This window comes from Leptinotarsa decemlineata, unplaced genomic scaffold, assembly GCF_025532065.1.
Source record: "Leptinotarsa decemlineata unplaced genomic scaffold, Ldec_3_MD MMD2_tig00000010_RagTag_RagTag, whole genome shotgun sequence".
NCBI classification, from domain to species: Eukaryota; Metazoa; Arthropoda; class Insecta; order Coleoptera; family Chrysomelidae; genus Leptinotarsa; species Leptinotarsa decemlineata.
In genome coordinates this window covers 8,922,202-8,942,527 of record NW_027412538.1, presented here as the reverse complement: position 1 = coordinate 8,942,527, position 20,326 = coordinate 8,922,202, and the positions used below count along the sequence as shown (strand labels likewise).

Below are 20,326 nucleotides of genomic sequence, written 5' to 3'. Positions count from 1 at the left end.
TTCGAAAACCATTAAAAATCCTCTTAGATTTCCAACCTTGTTTATTCAAATCACTGAACTTATTATATTATATCCGACGCCTACAAGGTACAAAATTTAACAGCAGGCCTTTTATATTAACATTTAAATTGTCTGAAAAAAATATAATTAGTTCCTATAGTTCGAGCTATCCACTAAATCTATTAGGAAATCTACGCGTCATTTAAATATGAAATTGCTCTCACGGAGGAGTGTTATAAATAATATGTCATTTGTTTATTGTGAATAAATATTTATACACCCTCGCCTCCAAAGTGATAGTGTGCGATTACCGCTCCGCCTACTCAAAGTAATAATCTTCGTCAAAAAAGTTGAGTTTGTGTCTGGTGTTAGATAATGTAACAAATTTATAGGGTACTAAATAGTTTTTTTACTTATTTTTGCTGTTTCTTGTAAGGTGAGTCGTGTAGCTTGGGATACATTCTCTCAACAACTTTGTTTTATGAATAATTTATTTGAAGACACAAGTCGTATTTTGAGTCGCGTCAATGAATACGTAAATTATACAGTTTCGGACAGTCATTTTCAATTTTGATGATTTTTTTATTCATTATTTTAAATCAGAAAAAAATTACTACCGCCTCTGGGGTGGATATAACCCCTTCTCGGAAATGAAAAATATTTCCTTGAAAGTAAGTCCGGGAATGGATGGAGTAACTAATTTCAACCAACTACTGCCCTATGAAGTTTTTTTTTCCGAAAGTCAGTACTTTTCGACTTCTTCGCGACTGAAGGTGTAAATTTTTTGAACAATATACCCACTTTTTCAGATTGTTTTTCGCGAATAACTCAACAGTAATTATCTTCTTATGATGCACTGTTTGGAACCTTTGGTGTAGTAATGAATATTACTGGATTTTTTCCCAACACCAAATCGTTATTTTAAAACCTCGACACGTGTTTCGATTACCAAGTGATCATCTTCAAGGAGGAAGATTAAAGAGGTTTAGATTAGAGATTAAAGAGTTTAATTTTTTTATATCTGACCTGTGCCTTCGTAGGAAAACTTTCAAAATAAAATATAAATGCGAGAATGAAAAAATAAAATTCACGTCTGAGTTAGAAAATAAAGGACAACTTTCATTTCTTGATCTTTTGGTAATGAGGAGCCAATATGGAGGAAAGAAACAAGCACGTACACTTCACATAACTGCGGACAGCATAAACGTGCTGAGTTGAATTTTCTGGTGCATCGCCTTTTGACTTTTCCTCTGACACATAAGAGGTTCACGAAAAAAAAGCGTACAATACAGGAAATGGCAGCCATTTACGGTTTCTTGAGGGTTATTGTAAATGACATAATAAGAAAGAAGTTCAGGTTAAGAATAAACGAAATCTCGACTTTTAGAAAGGACAAAAACCAAAATAAATATATCTCAATTTCATACCAGCAACGAAGAACTTTGAAATGATTTTCAAGGAACTAGGTATGAAGGTGGTATAAATAAGGATAGCTTTGTAAGTATGATTAGTTTGTTCTTCCTCTTGAAGATGATCACTTGGTGATCGAAACACGTGTCGTCAATTTTTCAAAAATTGAAATTTTATTTCAAAAATAAAGATTACTTTCGTAATCTTCACCATTTTGTAATCCACTTTATACTTGTAATATTTGTATTAAAACAACGATAAAAATGAAAACAACAATAAAAATTATTTGGCGCTCCGGGGCGACTTCATTGATTCCAGTGGCGCATTTGCTTTTTCAACTGCAGGAAAACCCTGAAGATCTAGATTTACTACATGGATCAATAAGTCCCGAGACTAACCCAGAGATGGCGCTCTTAGTAAACCAGTAACCACGTCTTTCTAGAGTACTAACCTTTGCTTGAAACGTGTCGAAATTTTAAGTCGATCGGACCAGAAACAGCTGAGTTATCGAGGTTAGAGTAAAGTCGTTTTGTAGTTTGTTTAAAAAATGGAAAAAACCGAGTTTCGTGTTCTGATAAAACATTGTTTTTTAATGGGTAAAAACACCGTGCAAGCGAAAGAATGGATTGAAAAATGTTACCCGGACTCTTGTCCATCAAAAGCAACGATTTGTCGGTGGTTTGCCGAGTTTAAACGTGGTCGTACCGACACAAATGACGCAGAACGCTCGGGTAGACCTGTGGAAGCTGTTACACCGGAAAATGTGAGTGAAGTGACAAAAATTGTAATGAAAGATCGTAAAGTGAAGCTCCGTGAGATTGCTGAGATGACACAGATATCATATGGAAGTGTATTTACTATCCTTCATGAAAAATTGAGCATGAAAAAGGTTTTTTCTAAGTGGGTGCCGCGATTGCTTTCGATGGAACAAAAACAGCAACGAGTCGATGATTCAGAAAGCTGTTTATCGCTATTTACTCGCAACAAAAAAGATTTCTTGCGTCGTTACGTGACCATGGACGAAACATGGATACATCACTACACTCCAGAGTCAAAGCGGCAGTCATCTGAGTGGCGCACAGCTGGCGAAAGCCGTCCGAAACGTCCGAAAACGCAGCAGTCAGCTGGCAAAGTGATGGCGTCAGTTTTTTGGGATGCGCATGGCGTGATTTTCATTGACTACCTCGAAAAAGGTAAATCGATCAACAGTGATTATTATATTGACTTACTGGTACGTTTGAAGGAGGAAATCGCAAAAAAACGACCGCACATGCAGAGAAAAAAAAACCTTTTTCACCAAGACAATGCACCTTGCCACAGGTCGATGAAAACAATGGCAAAATTAAACGAATTGGGCTTTGATCTGCTTCCCCACCCCCCATACTCACCAGATTTAGCCCCCAGTGACTACTGGCTCTTTGCTGATCTTAAAAAAATGCTCCAGGGAAAAAGATTTGACTCAAATGAGGAGGTCATCGCTGAAACTGAAACTTATTTTGAAGCGAAAGATACATTTTTTTATAAACATGGTATTGAAAAATTGGAAAAGCGTTGGAACCATTGTATCACCCTAAAAGGAGATTATGTTGATGAATAAAAAAAAATTTGTAAAAAAAATGTTGTTTTCGTTGTTAGTCTCGGGACTTATTGATCCATGTGTTACCAATGTCCTCTCTCTCTTATAAAAAAAATGTAGGGTGTCTCCAGAGGCTCCAATAAATTCAATGCATTCAATGTAATATTAAAAATTGTCGTGCCTACTTTGTGCCAAAAGTTGCCTCTTGTTTGAAATAATTCGAGAATCATCAATAACTTTCAAAATTTCGCTGAATACAAAAGTGTAGATTTGGTTTCCTTGGATCAAAATTGAATAAGATATAGTCGATTAAAGGGTGCATATGTTCGTAAATAATAATTTGTTCAAGCCAAATATTTAACAAAAGTAATTTTTTGTGGGAGAAACTCAGAATATATTTATCGACTTTTATGGGGATTTAACAAATAAGGTCTCAAAATCCAAGAAATTTATTTGAACATCAGTTTGAAGAACTCGAATACCCTTTTATTATTTCTCTTCGCATCTAACCGATAGTGGCGGCCATCCGAAAAAAAACTGGTTCATATAATTGAGGACTCCACCTGAAAATATCTAATTAAAGGAAACCCCCGGATTCTAATTAATTATTTCGGTATTATCGGCAGCTTTTGGATCGGTTCTGTTTTACACGATGCTTATCTTTTACTTTTATTTTAACATCCGTGTCTCTTGTATTTTAATTGGGTTAATCTCCAATTCAGAGAGGTGCCTTTTCGAAAGATATCTTGCATCCGCTTTATCAAGCTCAGTTTTGAAATGTTCAACGAAATATTTTGTATGCAGTAGTTATTTTTCTCGTCAGGTGTATAAATTGGAAATGATTGATGAATATTGCAGTTGATGAATGTTGATAATTGCAGAAGGGGACCGCTCAATATAAGTTCAATTGATTTTTGTGTGATCGAAAATATTATTGAAGTGATGAAAATGGAAATAACGTTAGAAATTGAAGTTACTGTTGAGTTATTGCTTTTTATATTCCAGCCAGGCATATACTCAGTGACTAAACAATGTTCAGTTGACAACATTGAACAACTGTACTACCCCTGGTCAAAAATAGATTACGAATAAATAGCTTACAAATGCTTGAAGACTCGACCACAGTATACTATAAACAGTAATCCCACTTCGGGTGATTTTTGGTTTGAATTTTCTACACGCAGACCCAGGAGTTGCAGTCTCAGGTCTGCGCAAACGACGAGTTCAAGACAGGCACGCAATCAAAGCGTTTAAACACTGCTCAACATAACAAATATTCATATAAACTGCTCAAAAAAATATGAGTCCCTGTGTGTATACAACCGTGATAGCATGGTCTGCACTGATGAGGAACACTTCAAAACGGTTCGCAGTTGGTTCCTTGTTCGAATCAGGCGAAGTCCCACTATTTGTCCTAGAGAGCTCTTGCAAAGTTGTTTCTTCAAAGTGAGAATCTTTGCAATTATGTCTGAGGCGACTTGGATTCCGAAAGGTTAACAGTCGTAATGTATTTTTGATAGTCAAATTTACATTATATAAGAAGTTGCTGACTAATAGGACATGTTTCATTTAGAATAACTGTTTTTAATCTACGCAGCAACTTTTCGGGGTTGATAAGACATCTAGACTTGTATAGATTCAAATATCAACATTTGTCAATATATGTCGAGTTATTAGCTAAAGAAGTAGTTGTTTTCTGTCGGAAAACATATATAATGGTATAGTCAAAATGCATTTGGACTTGTCAGTGATTTTATTATCAATTTTTACTTGGATAAAAGCTGGAAGCAGCAAAACAACCTATTATCTTACAGTGTAAATAATTAATAACTTCCGACTCCGAAAAATCTCACATACATTTATAGTTAGTACATACATACAAAAAAATTATTTTTGTATGATTGAACACTACATACTTGATTACTTCTTTACTTCTTCAAGTCCTGAATAGTAACTACATAATTCAGAAAGAATAGGCTCTACAGATTCCTTAATCTTGAGTGATGAATTCGATTAGGAATATTTTTAATAATTGGTCCTTAATATAATCGAATCGGCAAACTCGTCCGCCATCTTGAATTCTCCAATCAATAAATGAATATGCTATATTTGGCCCCAAAAATCACTACAAAGAAATTTCGCATGGATTCGTACCATGGTTCATGAATAACAAAACACGTTCTTTATCTTGTTTTTTTTCTTGTTGAAATGAAAATATATTTTGTCACATTCGAATATGAACATCTGCCGATTCCATGAATTTTTAAAATCTACTTGAATCTTAGTTCATCATTGCCCAAATGATCTGGGTTACTTCAATATTACACAAATGCAAAATTATCATTTGTACAATTTTCTCAGGTGCCCAACATGGTTTTCATAGACTGTTTTTTTTTGAGCAGTTTATATGAATAGTTGTTATGTTGAGCAGTGTATACACGCTTTGGTTGAGATTGTAGTAGGGAGAAATGTCATTAGTGTCAAATACGTCATCATTATAAAAAATGAAACTCCTGGACACCGACATCAAAGGGACCGACGCTGAGTGAAACTACTGTATACAGAAATACTGTGACTCGACTAAATATTCTTGGAGATTGTTGTTTCTCTAGTGATCTAGTGGATTAGTTTGTGAAGCTCTACTTCAATGAATCTTTCATTGATTTGATAAAAAAAATTCACGAGATCTTACAATAAATATATTGTATGTTTTATGACGTTCCATTTATATTCCACAGGACAATCGCATCGCATATTTCTCATTCCAGGTAAGGAATTTCAAGCAGATCTTTTCCAAACTTACATACAAATTCAATGAAAATTTATTTTTCCCAAGAAACCGTAGGTACATAAATAATCATATTCTTTTGGTCGCAAAATTCACATTGAATAACTCGTTTCCGAGTAGAGACAGAGAAGCTCTCCACCAAAAAAGCGGTTTCGCCGTATATTTTGCACCATTCGGCGGTACGAGATAAGGAATCACAATCCGAACTGGTTAACAAGTATTCGGGTGTTTTTTTTTTGTGTGTGATGCAAGGCGTGAGTTCTTTCTAAACATAGCATCCATCATTGTATTCGCCTCGATGGTGAGTACAGCCTCCCACAGAATTTTCAAATATCACTACATACAGTGCATTTCTTTAATGCCCCCCCTTTTATTTTTGGAACAGGTCAATTCAAAAAATTGAAATTTGAGATAAAGAAATTAATGCATGAATACTTTATTTTGTATGTTACAACATTAGTTGTCAGTATTTTAATTTAAGTTTAAAGTTCGTTAACTTCAAGTCTGGCAAATGGTTAGATAAACGGAATTGTATGAAATAACAGTTTTACAAATGATTGGTTACAGAGATAAAACCAGAACACAATAGGAAGTAGCTCGCCGATTTCATGAGAAATTACCTACTTTACCACCCATATCTCAAGGAACAATAAGCAAAATAGAGAAGCAGTTTCGCGAGCTTGGTCATGTGGGGCAGATGAAAAAGCAGATGCCAATGCAATGAGTGATGACCTCAAAATAGATGTGATGCTTGAGTTTGAGGAAAACCCACATGCATCGAGTAGGCATGCATCCACTACATTCAGTGTTAGCCGAACATCGATAGTAAACATAGGTTTTAAAAGAAAATAAAATGCATCCCTATAAAATGATACCTATACGCCACGTTAGTGTTGACGTCACATGTTAGGGAAGGTTATGGTCCTTTATCTAAACAAAGCATTCTGTCATCTGAGTTTGTTAGTCTTATAAAGATTTTAGTGTTTTTTAAGAGGAAATTCAGAGAAATAAGCATTTTAAGGTATGTATTAATCTGTAATATAGAGTACACAATCATTTTGTACAAATTTTGACTAAACTGAACCATACCATTTCAAAAAATTGATTAATAATCATTCTTGATAACCTCAAATTTAACTTAATGATAGATCTAAACCAAGAGCATTTCAAATCTAAACTTTTCTGATATGAATTTGTTTATATTTTGAATGTATTGTGCAACGAAATCAATAATAAATGATATTGAATATTTTTTTTACAGACAATGGTACAGTGTTGGGCACCCGACTGCAAGCATTTCTTCTCCAGAAAAGAGAACAAGAAAAAGGAAAGTGTTGGACATGGAAGAAACTTCTGAAAATCCTACTTAAGTATTGCCAATAATCAATTTCAAATGTTTTCATTAGAATGTTGTAATTTTAGATATGAAACGGAACTGACTGATACACAACCATCCACCTCAAAAGAAACCATACCCCCAGGACCTATGTCTGCAGAAATTGTTGCTGAAAATTATTTTCTCAAGCAAGATCTGCAGCAAGCATCAGATAAACTGACCTGACATAACCTATATGAAAGTGAAAAACAAAGGATTATGTGAAAATCTATTAAAATAAAATGAAAGTTTGTGGATTATTCATAAATATAGATTGTATTACCTACTTTTTTGATAGTTTTAATGCTAACAAAGTCTCAAATATTCCAAAATTCCAAAATACGTATGACTTCAATAGCTAAACAATGGTAATAAATCTTTGTTTAGATAGCCTTCCCTAACATATGACGTCACACTAACGTAGCATATTAAGGAGCTCATTGAAGACGATTTTGATAGAAGTTATTTTTGTGGGCAAATGATGGACAAGTTGGATAACAATATCATCCAATTAGAAGACGTTATGTTTTCTGATGAAGGTACTTTGTCTCTTAATGGTCAATCTAATTGGCAATTTGGCTTGATGAGAGAAGAATACACGCATTTTAGTTTTCAGAGTGTAAAAGCCGTTTGGCTTTTACACTCTGTATATTCAAAACACAAAAGTAGGTGTGTGTGTGTGTGTGTGTGTGTGAAATTGAATATTTTTGACTATTCAGTAAAATGAAATGTATTTTTCATCCATTTCCCTTATTTCAAAAACGTTCCTGTGAACCGCAAATTCGAACGAGCTCTTTGCTTTCAGACAAGACTGTACGTGTCACATGTGTGTCCAGTTTCGCATTCTCAGACAGTACCGAAATAAATTGCTCATCAACAGAAACTAAATTGCGAGAGACAACCTTTGAATGGCGCAACCTTTTTTATTTTTCAGTTCGTTATGTTGTGTTTGTTAGTTGTTATTCCTGTTTTACATTTATTTCTGCATTTCAAGTAAGATTCATTATTATTCCTTTTGAGTTTTTGTAATTCTGTTAATTGTAGTGTAACTGTTATGAAAATCATTAATATTCCAGAATTTATTTTATTAAAAACATTTCCACTGAATAATTGGTTGAGTCGAGATGATAAAATAGAAAAAGGGAAAAAGTGGGAGTATTTCGAATGAAGTTTAAATAGGTAGTGACAACTAGATATATAATTGAAATTAGTGTAGAAAGCAATATGAAATCAAATGAGAAAAGGAATAGATCAAACATTTATAGTCGATAAAATAAAAAATTGTGGATGAGAAAAAGATCCAATTTCAGGCATAATATTTATTTTTTGAACTTAAAAAATTGAAATTTGTGATAGTGACGAATACTTCACAACCCTAGAATATGAAGTCAATATCTTCACCTACTACAAAATGGCGGAACATTCAATAATTTCCTGAAGACAAATACATTCATATCGATATTTCTAGAAATACTCCTTTTTATCAGCCATATGGCCATATGATAACTGGCCTTATTCCTCCGAGATCTGACTATTTATAGGTCATTCGAGTGCTTTCACTTATCCCCTCTTTACTCTTTCCGCTTCATTGGTTTTGGCGGGAGATGACCGTTTGGCGGGAGTTGGTCGTTTTTCGCTTGATTATAGGTTTCCATATGTTACGTATCTCTACGCTAGCTTCCCAACAAGACGATTGTGGATACTAACAATCGGAACGTTGTGACATAACTTGGTTTAAAATCTTTTAATTTTTTAATTTTTTGTTAATAATATTTTTAATTTTTCAATTTTTTCAGCTTTTATTAATATTTCAATTTTTATTTGTTTGGTTGTTGCTTGTATGTTATTTCTTTGTAATTTTTGTGTTTAATAAAATTGGTATTTTCCGTTAATCTTTTTGATTTTTTCATGGTTATCAAATCAATTTATATTATATTAAATAATGGAAGTCCGAACTGATAAAATACATCTCTAATGGTCAATTCTCGTCCATTGGAAAAGAAAATTAAAGCGATTTTTATTTACGGTGCGACACGTAACTTTCACGAGACCGAAAGGATTTTCAATGAACGTTTTCCGAATCGTCCTACCTTTAGAAAATATTTGAGGGAACCTGTATCCAAATTCACAATTACCTGTAGTGTACATAACAAAAAGCCCCCAGTTCATCCGTCCCTTCCGGAAGAACAGCAAATGCAAATAATTGGTGAGATGATAGTTAATCCTGAACAGTCTATTTATTCCGTCAGGAATGTTTGTGAGGTGTCTCCTTCTACTGTGTGGAGACTTTTGAAGAGAAATAGGTATCATCCATACAAAATCAAAATGGTACACCAATTAACTGAAGACGACCCTATCTTCACAATATTTGTTTTAGTGACGAATGTACATTTTTTTAAACGGCAATGTTCACAGACAAAATTGCCGTTATTGGAGTGACACCAACCCTCACGTTTTCCAAAAACACATACGCAATATCCAGAAAAAATTAACGTTTGGGCAGAAATATTGGGAAACCATATTGTAGGACCTCTATTTATTGATTAAAATTCAACAGGGGAACTGTATTTGAATATGCTGGAAACTACTGTTGACTGAAATCGTCGAAGCGAATCCTGATGAATTCGATATGGATATTGTATTCCAACAAGATGGAGCACCACCACATTACTTCAGACAAGTAAGAAACTATTTGGATACTACTCTTCCCGGTCGTTGAATTAGTCGTCGAGGTACTTCAGAATGGACAGCCCGCTCGCCAGATTTGACAGCTTTGGACTTTTTTACGAGGCTATTTAAAGCAAAAGTGTGCGAAACTGAACCTGCTCCGAAATTGGTTACACGGCAGAGAATAATAAATATTTGTAGAGATATCGACGTTACTGTGTTCGAAAATGTTCGGCGTGAAATATCGGATACGCTGTTCATATGTCAAGAAGTTCAAGTCAACCATTTCGAGCATCTTCTAAACTGACCTCAAGCTTATTATCTCATATTATGTAGTTAAATGTCAATGTATTCAAAAAATAACAATTAATACAGTTTATTGTATGATTTTCACTTCATAAACTGTATTAGTTTTTCAATATGGATTTTCATCAAGTATCGGCCAGTTCTATTCAATTATCAATGTATTGAGTTTTGAGGTCTCGTATTTGACATGTATTTTTAATAAATTTGGAAATCAATATTTATAGACATTGATAACCGTTACTTGCTAAGTTTGAACTTGACAGCTTTAGAAATATACAGGAGGTATAAAATTTAGAAAATTATTGAAAGTTCAACCAGTGAGTTGATGTTATTTTGTCACGATATTAGATGTAAGTTATTTTTATACAGATTCGTAATATGACATGCTCTATAAATTGGTTAAAGCTTTCACGGACGAGATTTTCAGTGTTAAGAATCTCACGTTAGAAGGTAAGGCCTCGTTAATCCTTAGCTCGCACAAGTTTCGACTTCTGAGGGTTGTTGTTCGTAGGGGTGCGACATCTGGTTAACGGAAAAACAAATTTTTAACACATTTAAATTTTTGGCTGGGCTTACTTATTGAAAATCCACTGAAACAAAAACAAAGCAACACTTTTTTGGCAAAAAAGAAAAAAATCAAGTTTAGATATTGAATCTTCCACTTATTTTTGGTGCAAAGAAAAAGTTCTCTTGAATATGGGTTACATTCAAAAAGTTGATAGCACGTAATATATGCGTGTAATATTAAATTTGATGTATTGTCTTTATGACCACAACATTCAGATAAAAAATCATTCTATTCACCATTCCATACCTAAATCAATTTTTCAACTCATCAATTCGATACCTTAAACAAAAAACGAAACTTTCACTAAATACTAAAGTCAAATATTTTATTGAGTAATAGAGGAAAATACCAATTGTACAGAGTTCAAAACAAACATCACATCTTGCAAAGAGAATTATAACTTGTGAATAAATATAGTTTCTCAGTAACCTAATAATTCTGATTATTTTGTAACTTCGACTTGAGCTTTCGTCGCTTTTACCAGCTTTTTACATCGGATCATGCATTCTTTTTTAGTTCTGAATGGAATGCACTCCGCTATCCTGTTCCATCGTTCTGCAGTAGAAGCCGGATATTTTTTCAAGGCTTGCTCCAGCAACTGTTGCTCTGTCGCAGTCCAGGGAATTGCGGTTTTCGTTTCAATGTCGGTTTTCGAGGATGACTTTTTCACACTTGTCGTCGGTTTCCGATCAGCACCGTTCAAATTGTCCATATTTTTTGATACCTCATTCCCATCAGTCCGGAGAACTTTTTTCTTGTTGTTTTTGAAATTATCAAAAGGTTGTTTATTGACAACTTCTTTCAAATTATTCTTTGAAAAATCTGTATCCTGTGAATCTTTTGCTTTGGCCAGCAACAACTGTTGCTTTGAAGTAGTCAAGGAAAGTTCAGTTTTACGTTTCGAGGACGACTTTTTCACACTTGCCGTTGGTTTCGGATCATCGCCGTTCAAAGTCAAATTCTCCATACTTTTTGATATACCATTCGCATCGTTATGCAGAACATTCTTCTTGTTTTTATTTAAACCTTGTTTTTTGGCAACTCCTTTCAAATTATTATTTGAAAAATCTGTAGCCTGTGAATCTTCTGCTTTGGTCAGTACCATTTTAATATTGAATTTATTGGATTTCTTAGGAAAGGCACCGCAGTTTTCCATTGAATCAAAAACAAACTCCTGATTGGTTCCTGCAGGAAAGATATTCACTGCTTTGACAAGAAGCTCAACATTATCTTCTGTCCGCTCAGGTGCAACCATCACAGTTTTCGATTCATTGACAACGGTGGTTGCTTGTTTTGCAGAATCAAGTACAGGGACGTGCTCTTTTTCGAGATAAGCTTTATCTCCCTTCAAAACCTCAAGGAATGCAGGTTTGCCATTAGTTTTCAAGTAGGCGTTGAGTTTCTCAAGTTCATTCAATGAAAGTGTCTCACAAAGACTCTCGACACCAGTGAGATGTGCTAGGTTTTGTTCACTGTTTTCAGCAAAATAATCATTTTCCTTACAAATTGTTCGAAGAGTTTTTCTTTCTTTTTTTATTGCTTTTTTCTGGGCCTCACGTTCTTGTTTTATGGCTTTCAACTTTGCTCTTTCTGCTGCTTCAGCTTGTTCTTTAGCCAGCATAGCCTCCCTCAAAACTCTTTCATCTTCTTCTTTTTTGGCTTGTGCGGCAGCCTGCTTGGCTCTTTTTCCAGCCAACTTTTTGTCTATCTCATCTTGTTTGAACTTTGCTATCCTAGGATCATTATAGTAAGCCATATCAACGAGCTGTCTAATCCTTGCCATTTCTTCTTTCTTTTTCCGAAGTCGTTCCGCTTTGTTCAGTTTGCTGATATATCTGTGAAAGAATACCATTTTTATTAAATTTTATTAAAACAACGATAAAAATAAAAACAACAAAAACTAATTGGCCCTCCGGGGCGACTTCACTTATTCCAGTGGCGCATTTGCTTTTTCAGCTGCAGGAAAACCCGTAAAAACCTACAGCAGCACATCATCTGAAGACCTTGATCTACCAATGTCCTCTCTCTTATAAAACAAAATGTAGGGTGTCTCTAGAGGCTCCTATAAATTTAATACATCGCCAGAACACTTCTTGACACGACTATCGTCAAACTGTTTAATATTTGTTAATAATTGAACTTGAAGATAAAATGAGTGAAGAACAGCACGAAAGAAAAATTATTAAAATCAACAAATAATCATCAAAATTATTTCAATTTATTCATTATTGAACAGAAAAAGTGTGAATGCCAATGAAAATATAAATGATGACACCATAAGTATTCTTTAAAACACATTTTATGCACAGGACTCAGTATTTTATACTGATTTGGAAGGTTATAAACCCAAAAAACAGTATAAAATTGAACCGTAATAGCATTTATAGATATTTGCCTTGATGAAAAGGCGCCTAACTGAATAAGTTATAAAGGAAATTGGAATACAAAGCTATCAGAATGTAGATGGATATGGTGAGCTTTAAAACAAAGGACACATGACTTATCTGGTAACTGAAGCAGAAAGACATTGGTCAAAATGTGAGAAATATAATGCCAAAAAATAAGAAGATGGGAATAATAAAATTGGTACATTTTCAAACTGATTTCTTTCACTAGCCAGCCTTCAACTTCATGCAAACGTAGCCCAAAAATCAAAACTGGCGAACTAGTTTTCACATTTTCACATACCTAAATATTTAGGTACACTACAAAAATTAATCTTGTGAAATCACATAATATTTCGTTTGTAACCAACGTAAAATCATGTGATATCACAGGAATTTCAGTGAACGTCATATTACCAAATGAATTCAGTGAAAACTCTTTGTGAACATACATATTGAGTCATGTGATTTTACCATACGAGTACTGTAATTTTCACAATCTCCATGTAATTTTCGACCACAAATGCAGGGAATCACATGACTTATGAATGTATTAGGGTATTTAAAATGTAGAAATCTATATTCATTTGTAATTGTCATTTGTAGTATCACATAAAATAAACCCCTAATTCACGCGAGTTATTATGTATGAATCACATTGTCAGTTGTGTGAAATCCTAGTCTACTGTGTGATTGCAGTATGCTAAACTACATTGTACTTCGAAATAAAATATTATTTTCATTGTTATTATTTTACAACGTTTACAAAACCCCAAGTATTAATAGGAAGAAAATTGGTTAAAAGGGTGAATATGAATTTCACTTTGTACAGTATTGAGAACAATTGAGAAATTTTTGTCAATACTCTGCACATGGAATCTTCTCCTCTGATTTATTTAATGTCACATCGTATTATTATTCAACTCTTTGGTTCACATACGATATTCTGCGAATTCCATTATCTCGGTTTTTATTGTGTAAAATTGAAGTTGCCCTATAAATATTGCGAAAATTACAGTATATATCCATGATTTCCACAATAATTTTTAACAGTGACTTGCAAAATCAGACCAGAGGTACCAAACCTTTGGAGTCAAAAGGCGTCCGATATGTTTACATATGTACTAAGTAACCTAAAAAACAACGGCTTTGCGTCATTCGTTATTTATTGTATAAGTAGTATTCTCAAGTACTACCTATACTAGCCTGTATCTGCTAGTTTGCTCGCATAAAAATAATAATAAATGGTCTTCATTTCACGTGGCGGAATTTAGCAAAGCGCTACTCTTTCACTCAACCACGTTTGAAAAATAAATCATTACAAAAAAATGACATAACATAAATTGATTTCAGGGCAATAGTAAAATGAATTACAAACGTGTATGTAGTTCAGAAAACTGTTTTGAAAACCAGTTTTGAGTTTACTTTTTAATAGCGTTAGTGATAAATTTTATAAAGATTCACTGAATGAATTATACATTGTTTCAGCGTAATCCGTAGAGGATCGTCCATAGATAGAACTATTATGATTCGCAATGTCAAAATTGTTATAAAACCTAATATTTTTTGGATGTGTCTGATGGCTGGGAAGAAGTTTTTTCACCAAATAAGAGGGTTGTTGTTTTTGTGATCAGTTTGTGAATGAAACAAGCAAAATGCAAATCTCTCCTGCTTTGCATTTTTTACCCAATTTACTTGATCGATCGAAGACTGAATATTAGTCTAATGCAGGCATTTTGCACTTCTTGAATTTTTGCAGAAGTAGTGGAATGTAGGTTATAGTATATTTTCTTGTTTCAGATTGATAATTATATGGAGAACTCTAGTAAATTGGCTTGATGTTAGTTTATTGACAATAAATATGGATAAAACATCTAACATTTCATTTTATAGTAACAAAACATCAATGTAAAACATTTTAAAAGACTCAGAGCCCTTTTGTATGTTTTTTGAACACTTAAAAATATACTGAGTTTCAATTATTTGCGCAGTATATATTTTTCGTTTATGTATGGAAATTTAGGATGGGGTGGGGTCATAGTACAACTGTACAACCGCTTATGGTACTACAGAAACGATTTCTCAAAATTGTCTACAATTTCAATTTTCATGTTCTATCGGTACAAATTCTCCAATATTGTGATCTGATGAGTTTGAGAAATCTTTATATTAAACAATTATTAATATTTATATTTCACAGCAGAAATAATTTCAAAAATCATCAACATGGATATGAAACTCGACTCAAAGCGAGTAACCTAGATATACCGAAAATGAACAAAGCTCAATTACATATTTGATAGGTTTCATTTTATTTTGTAATCCTGTGTTCTACTGAATAAAGAATATTATTATTATATATTGACCCAAATTATTCAATATTACTCCAGATCATATAGAAACGGAATTTCAAAATTTCAGTGATTAAATGCCCAAAAATGGAAATACAACATTACTATGAACAAATTCTACTGAATTAATGTCTCAATTTTTATCTCTACCTAGCATTTTGAATACACTTAATTCGAAACTAGTTTGTATTTTATATTGTAACATTAATATTTTTATACGTTTACACATTTAAATTTTTACTTCAATTGAAAGGGGTATATTTTTAGGAGTGATTAATTTTTAAGAATATTAAGAATATTTTTATACGTTTACACATTTAAATTTTTACTTCAATTGAAAGGGGTATTTTTTTAGGAGTGATTAATATTTAAGAAAGAAAGTTTTTGGCTTTCTACTACTCCATCTTGAAGATGAGGGAATTTTCTAAAGAAAGGAGTAGTAGAAAGCCAAAAACTTTCTTTCCCAACAAATTTTTACGTTTTATATGTTTTACATTATTTTCCCGTTTAGAGATTTTATTCTTTTTGATTTTATATTCAGTGAGTCTCTATACTAAGAATATCATTCAGTACTTTTTAGGAAAAAATAATATCGATATTGTTAATACTGTTTAGAAATATAAGCATCAAAATGTTTGACCCGAGCATCTCAAAATACATTATATCTTGACCATATGCAAAGGAAAGAATTTTAGTATTGATGATTCGTACACACGTTTTCCAAGAACTTAATTAATACCTATGTTTCCTCTGATAAAAATTCAGTAAGAGCTTTCTTTATGTCTTATTAATCGCCCATTTTTTCTATTGTATGCTTTTATAAATATATGTAATTTGGTGATTAACAAACTACTACTATGATGAATATAAACCGACTGGGGGCAGAATTAAATTTAAAAAAGGTACAGCTCCTCACAAATTTTACTCGAAAATAACGATAAACCGAAAAGACTGCGTTAAAAAATCATAATGGAATAAAAATTTTGAAAACCTGTTAGGCAAAGAGGAAGAACCTATTCCTTCGACATTAGATGCACCTGAAAATCCTGGTCGTGGAAACAATAATCAATATTTGGAAATACCAAGCGATCTTACTCATCCAGAAACCTCAAAAAATCATTAAATGTATTTGAAAAGTCTTACCTTCTCTCTTCACGATCTTGACATTTGTCTTTATCCTCTTCATAGTCGTAAGAGTAGTCACGCCACGACTTGAAATCATACCAGAATGAATAAAATTCATCAACTTCCTCGCGGGTTGAATCTGCATCACCTAATTGAGGGATCCTTGGCTTTTCCGACCAACGTGAGTTTAGACCAAAGTAATAGTTGAATGTGGAGTAGAAGTCCTTTTTAATATCACTAACACTCGGTATGGTATTGTCGAATTGTGGATCTACAGAATCGTAAGCCCTTCTTTTGGATATATTTCCTAGAGTTTCATAAGCCATCGTAATACAGGTGAAGTAGTCGTCGTCTTTTTTTATTTCTTCTCCCAAAGCTTTTCTTTTGTCAGGATGGTGCTTCAATACTTTTTTGCGATAGGCTACTTTGATTATCTCGTCTGTAGCTCTATATCTTAGCCGAGGTATACCAAGTACTTTATAGTGGTCCTGACTCTTCCATTCTTTAGGGTCCAAACTTCTCAAGTATTTTATGTCGTCTTCAAATTCGACATTTTCTGGAGTGAGTACATCGGTGTTTTTTTCCTTGGGAGGGTCCACTTTCAAGACAATAACAGGATGCGGCAAAAACTTCACGAGAGGTTCTCCTCCGCCAGCATTATCAAAAACAAATCGATATCTGATTGCTACTGTTTTGCTACTGTTGATTTTTTTTCCTTTAGCTTTTCCCATATTTATTAGCAGATATCACTTTTTGGAAAGGAAGCTTGAAAAACCTTATACGGTGTGCTATTTGGACACTGGAATAGCTTTGTTTTTCACTTCCAATAAAATTAGGTTTGTTTTAGCAATGTTGAAAATTGCTCAAAACACGATTTCCCACATAGTGTATGTCAACTGCCAAAATACGAAAAACGAAACTCACTACTTTACACTTCACTCTAAGACGTTGTATGTCATTTATCAACAGCGTTGTCACTTAATATTTCTCAAGCACTCTTCAGTTATGAAGATACCACTGAAAAGGTGTTTACAGAAACTTATATTCATATCAAATTAGAAATTTCCGATACCTCATACTAAACAAAGGTTAGCAGGTATACAGGTATTAAGATCATGAAGAAAACTGAAATCGTATTATCAGAAACTCATATTTATGAGAAAATTAGAAACTTTCTTTACCTGATACCACAGAATGGTCTGCAGGTATACTATGACATTACTACGGAACACAACTTTCAGAAATTTCATCTGTGCTCATGTGTTCTATGGAACTGACTATTTACTATTCGTCACACAAATTTGTTACATGATTATTCAATATAACTCAGATTTACAATGGATATGCATTTTAAATGTTCTATAATCGAATTCACATCGATGCCTGAGTTTCGGATATCATATTTTTCTTGGCAATATTCGAACACTGGAATGGGATGAGATGGATGAGAAACTGAATAGATACTTTAACTTCCATTCGTATTGCGAATAGACCATTCAGATAAGTGTCAGCTGTCATATATCTAGTTATACAGGGTGTAACATAAGTACGTTAAAATATTCACGTGACGTATTTCTGAGACAATTTTGAGAAAAAAGTCTACTTGTGTCCGGAAATGCTTCGTTTGGGAGATACAGGGTGTTGAAATTGATTTTGTCTATTCGTTTTTTGAAAATAACTTTTATAAAAAATAAATTATATGCACGAAACTTGGCACCCAGGGTTTTTTTGACGTGGGAAATCACAATTTCGTATTAATTCTCATGTAACATCCAGAGGGATCTGTGGCGTACGCTGTCATTATTGACTTCAAATTGCCCTAACTTTTTTGACAGCACTCTTTTGGTACTTTTTTCCAAGTAAACAAAGTACATACACTTCCTCAACAATGTTTTCGAGATGATTCACAATTTTTTATATCGTTGCATATTATTGAGCTCCTAGAACGCTAAGTAAAGTTGCTGAATATCGTCAAAATAAACAAATTAGCGCCCTAGGAGCTAAGTTATTATTATGCATTGATTTCAAAAAATATAAATATTTCGAAAACGATCACCTCCATGTTGTGGAGGAAGTGTACCTTTTTTACTTGGAAGAGGTGTGGGAATTAGGTTTTTCCATGAAGAGTACCAAAAGTTTACTGTCAAAAAAATTAGGACAATTTGAAATAAATAATGACAGCCCTCTCTATATGTTACATTAAAATTAATACAAAATTGTGATTTCTCACGTCAAAAAAACCCGGGTACCAAATTTCGTGCAAATAAAATAACTTATTTTTTGCAAAAGCTATTTCTACTTATGTAACTTATGTTGCACTCTGTATTTGTATTGTACATTCGAGAATAATATTTATTGTTTGAAAATACTTTCCATTGTATTCATATAATTATCCGTTTCAAAAAGAGTTTTTGTTGGCAGAACATGTGACAGTTTTTCTAAATGCATTTTTTTGACCCATGTGCAAAATTTCAGCTACATAATAGAACTAATTTTGATTTTGCAGACAAATTCAAGTTTTATTTAGGTTGTGTGTGTGTGAAAAAAGTTATTAATAAAAAACATCAGACAGGATCTGTATTTTACGAGTCACCCTTTATATGAACGCATGCATACATGAATGTATATAAACATACATACCACAAGCATAATAAAGACTTATATAAAGTTTTTCGTCCGTATCCAGAATTTCAATATATGTTGATGAGATAAAAACTAAGCCAAATTTGGTAATTTTGTGATATTTTTAGTAAAAAATGGAGCATATTCAGACAAGGAAGTGAAAAAGCGGGAAATTTTTCATTGAAAGCATGTTTTGGTGTCATTATCAATAAGTGGGACATCAACAAAAATTGGAAACCTTGATAGTAAACTATTGGAGTGATTGGATCTTCCGTATTCTTGATTGCCATTTCGATAAAGATGAAAAATGACATGTAATGTTGATAGTAAACATTATAAGAATATAAATAATTTCAGTTTCACAAGAGACAAACCCAGCACAAACAGTTTTCAATTTATTTTTTAATTATTAATCACCAAAAAAGTCTAATAGCGGCTGAAGTCTAGTAGCTATTGAGACACTATTTTTTGAGTCTATTTCCTTTTCATGTAAGATTGAAAAAATATACAATTACAATTACGAGAAAAATCATCCCAGTTAGGTGTTCAGGCAAGAAATTCATAAATTTGAAACATATTTCCAGATCATATTAGGTCGTTATTTTTTACAGACTTTGTTTTAACCATTGTCCTTTTCAAAATAATAAATATATCATTTTTTTAATGTTGAGAAATAAATGTTGAGGTGGCCTTTTTTTTTCTTGTAAAATATCAGCTGCTCTCACTCGAGATTTGGGAATATAACTTTCACGAAAAATTATATCGTCCTATTTATTGCAAATAATGATGGAATTTTATATGTATTTTTATTGATTTTACTTCTTTTATTTTCAGGTGAGTAAAGAAATTTTCCAGATCGAATTAAAATTTCCATAGCAGCGACAGGTTCTTAAATAAACAGTAAGTAACTTGACATAGTGACATACATGACAAATGTGAAGATATACATTCACGTAAAATAATTATACCGGGTGTCAATTAATCTATTAGACAAGTTCCACTTGCAGAATGTTAGGTGTATCCAAATTTGACACAGGTGAATGGTATGAGGAGAGAGTTTTCGTAAATGACACATCTCTCAGAAATCGAAAAGTGTTGAAATACACAAGGTGTACAATTTTACAATTCAAAACTTGAGGTACTGGAAAGTGAAA

General features: G+C 33.1%; 2 protein-coding genes across 3 annotated transcripts in view; one reads left to right on the top strand and one right to left on the bottom strand.

The window, feature by feature from the left end:
* The window catches only part of tkv (serine/threonine receptor kinase thickveins), a 504,368-nt gene that overhangs the window by 175,614 nt on the left and 308,428 nt on the right, over window positions 1-20,326 (top strand). The window contains exon 1 of one of the 2 annotated variants that reach the window (XM_074171379.1): window positions 20,053-20,072. The exons of the other annotated variant lie outside the window; for it this stretch is intronic. Within the exon in view, the coding sequence (XP_074027480.1) occupies window position 20,072 (1 nt within the window). The 5' untranslated portion in view covers window positions 20,053-20,071. Of the gene's footprint in view, window positions 1-20,052; window positions 20,073-20,326 lie in introns of those variants that run through there. 2 annotated transcript variants of the gene reach the window in all.
* On the bottom strand, window positions 10,901-17,427 carry LOC111505177 (dnaJ homolog subfamily C member 2-like). Its single transcript, XM_074171375.1, has 2 exons — window positions 16,569-17,427; window positions 10,901-12,525 (listed from the first exon to the last, which is right to left on the bottom strand). The coding sequence occupies exons 1-2, from the start codon at window positions 17,279-17,281 to the stop codon at window positions 11,133-11,135; spliced, it is 2,106 nt and encodes a 701-aa protein (XP_074027476.1). The 5' UTR covers window positions 17,282-17,427; the 3' UTR covers window positions 10,901-11,132.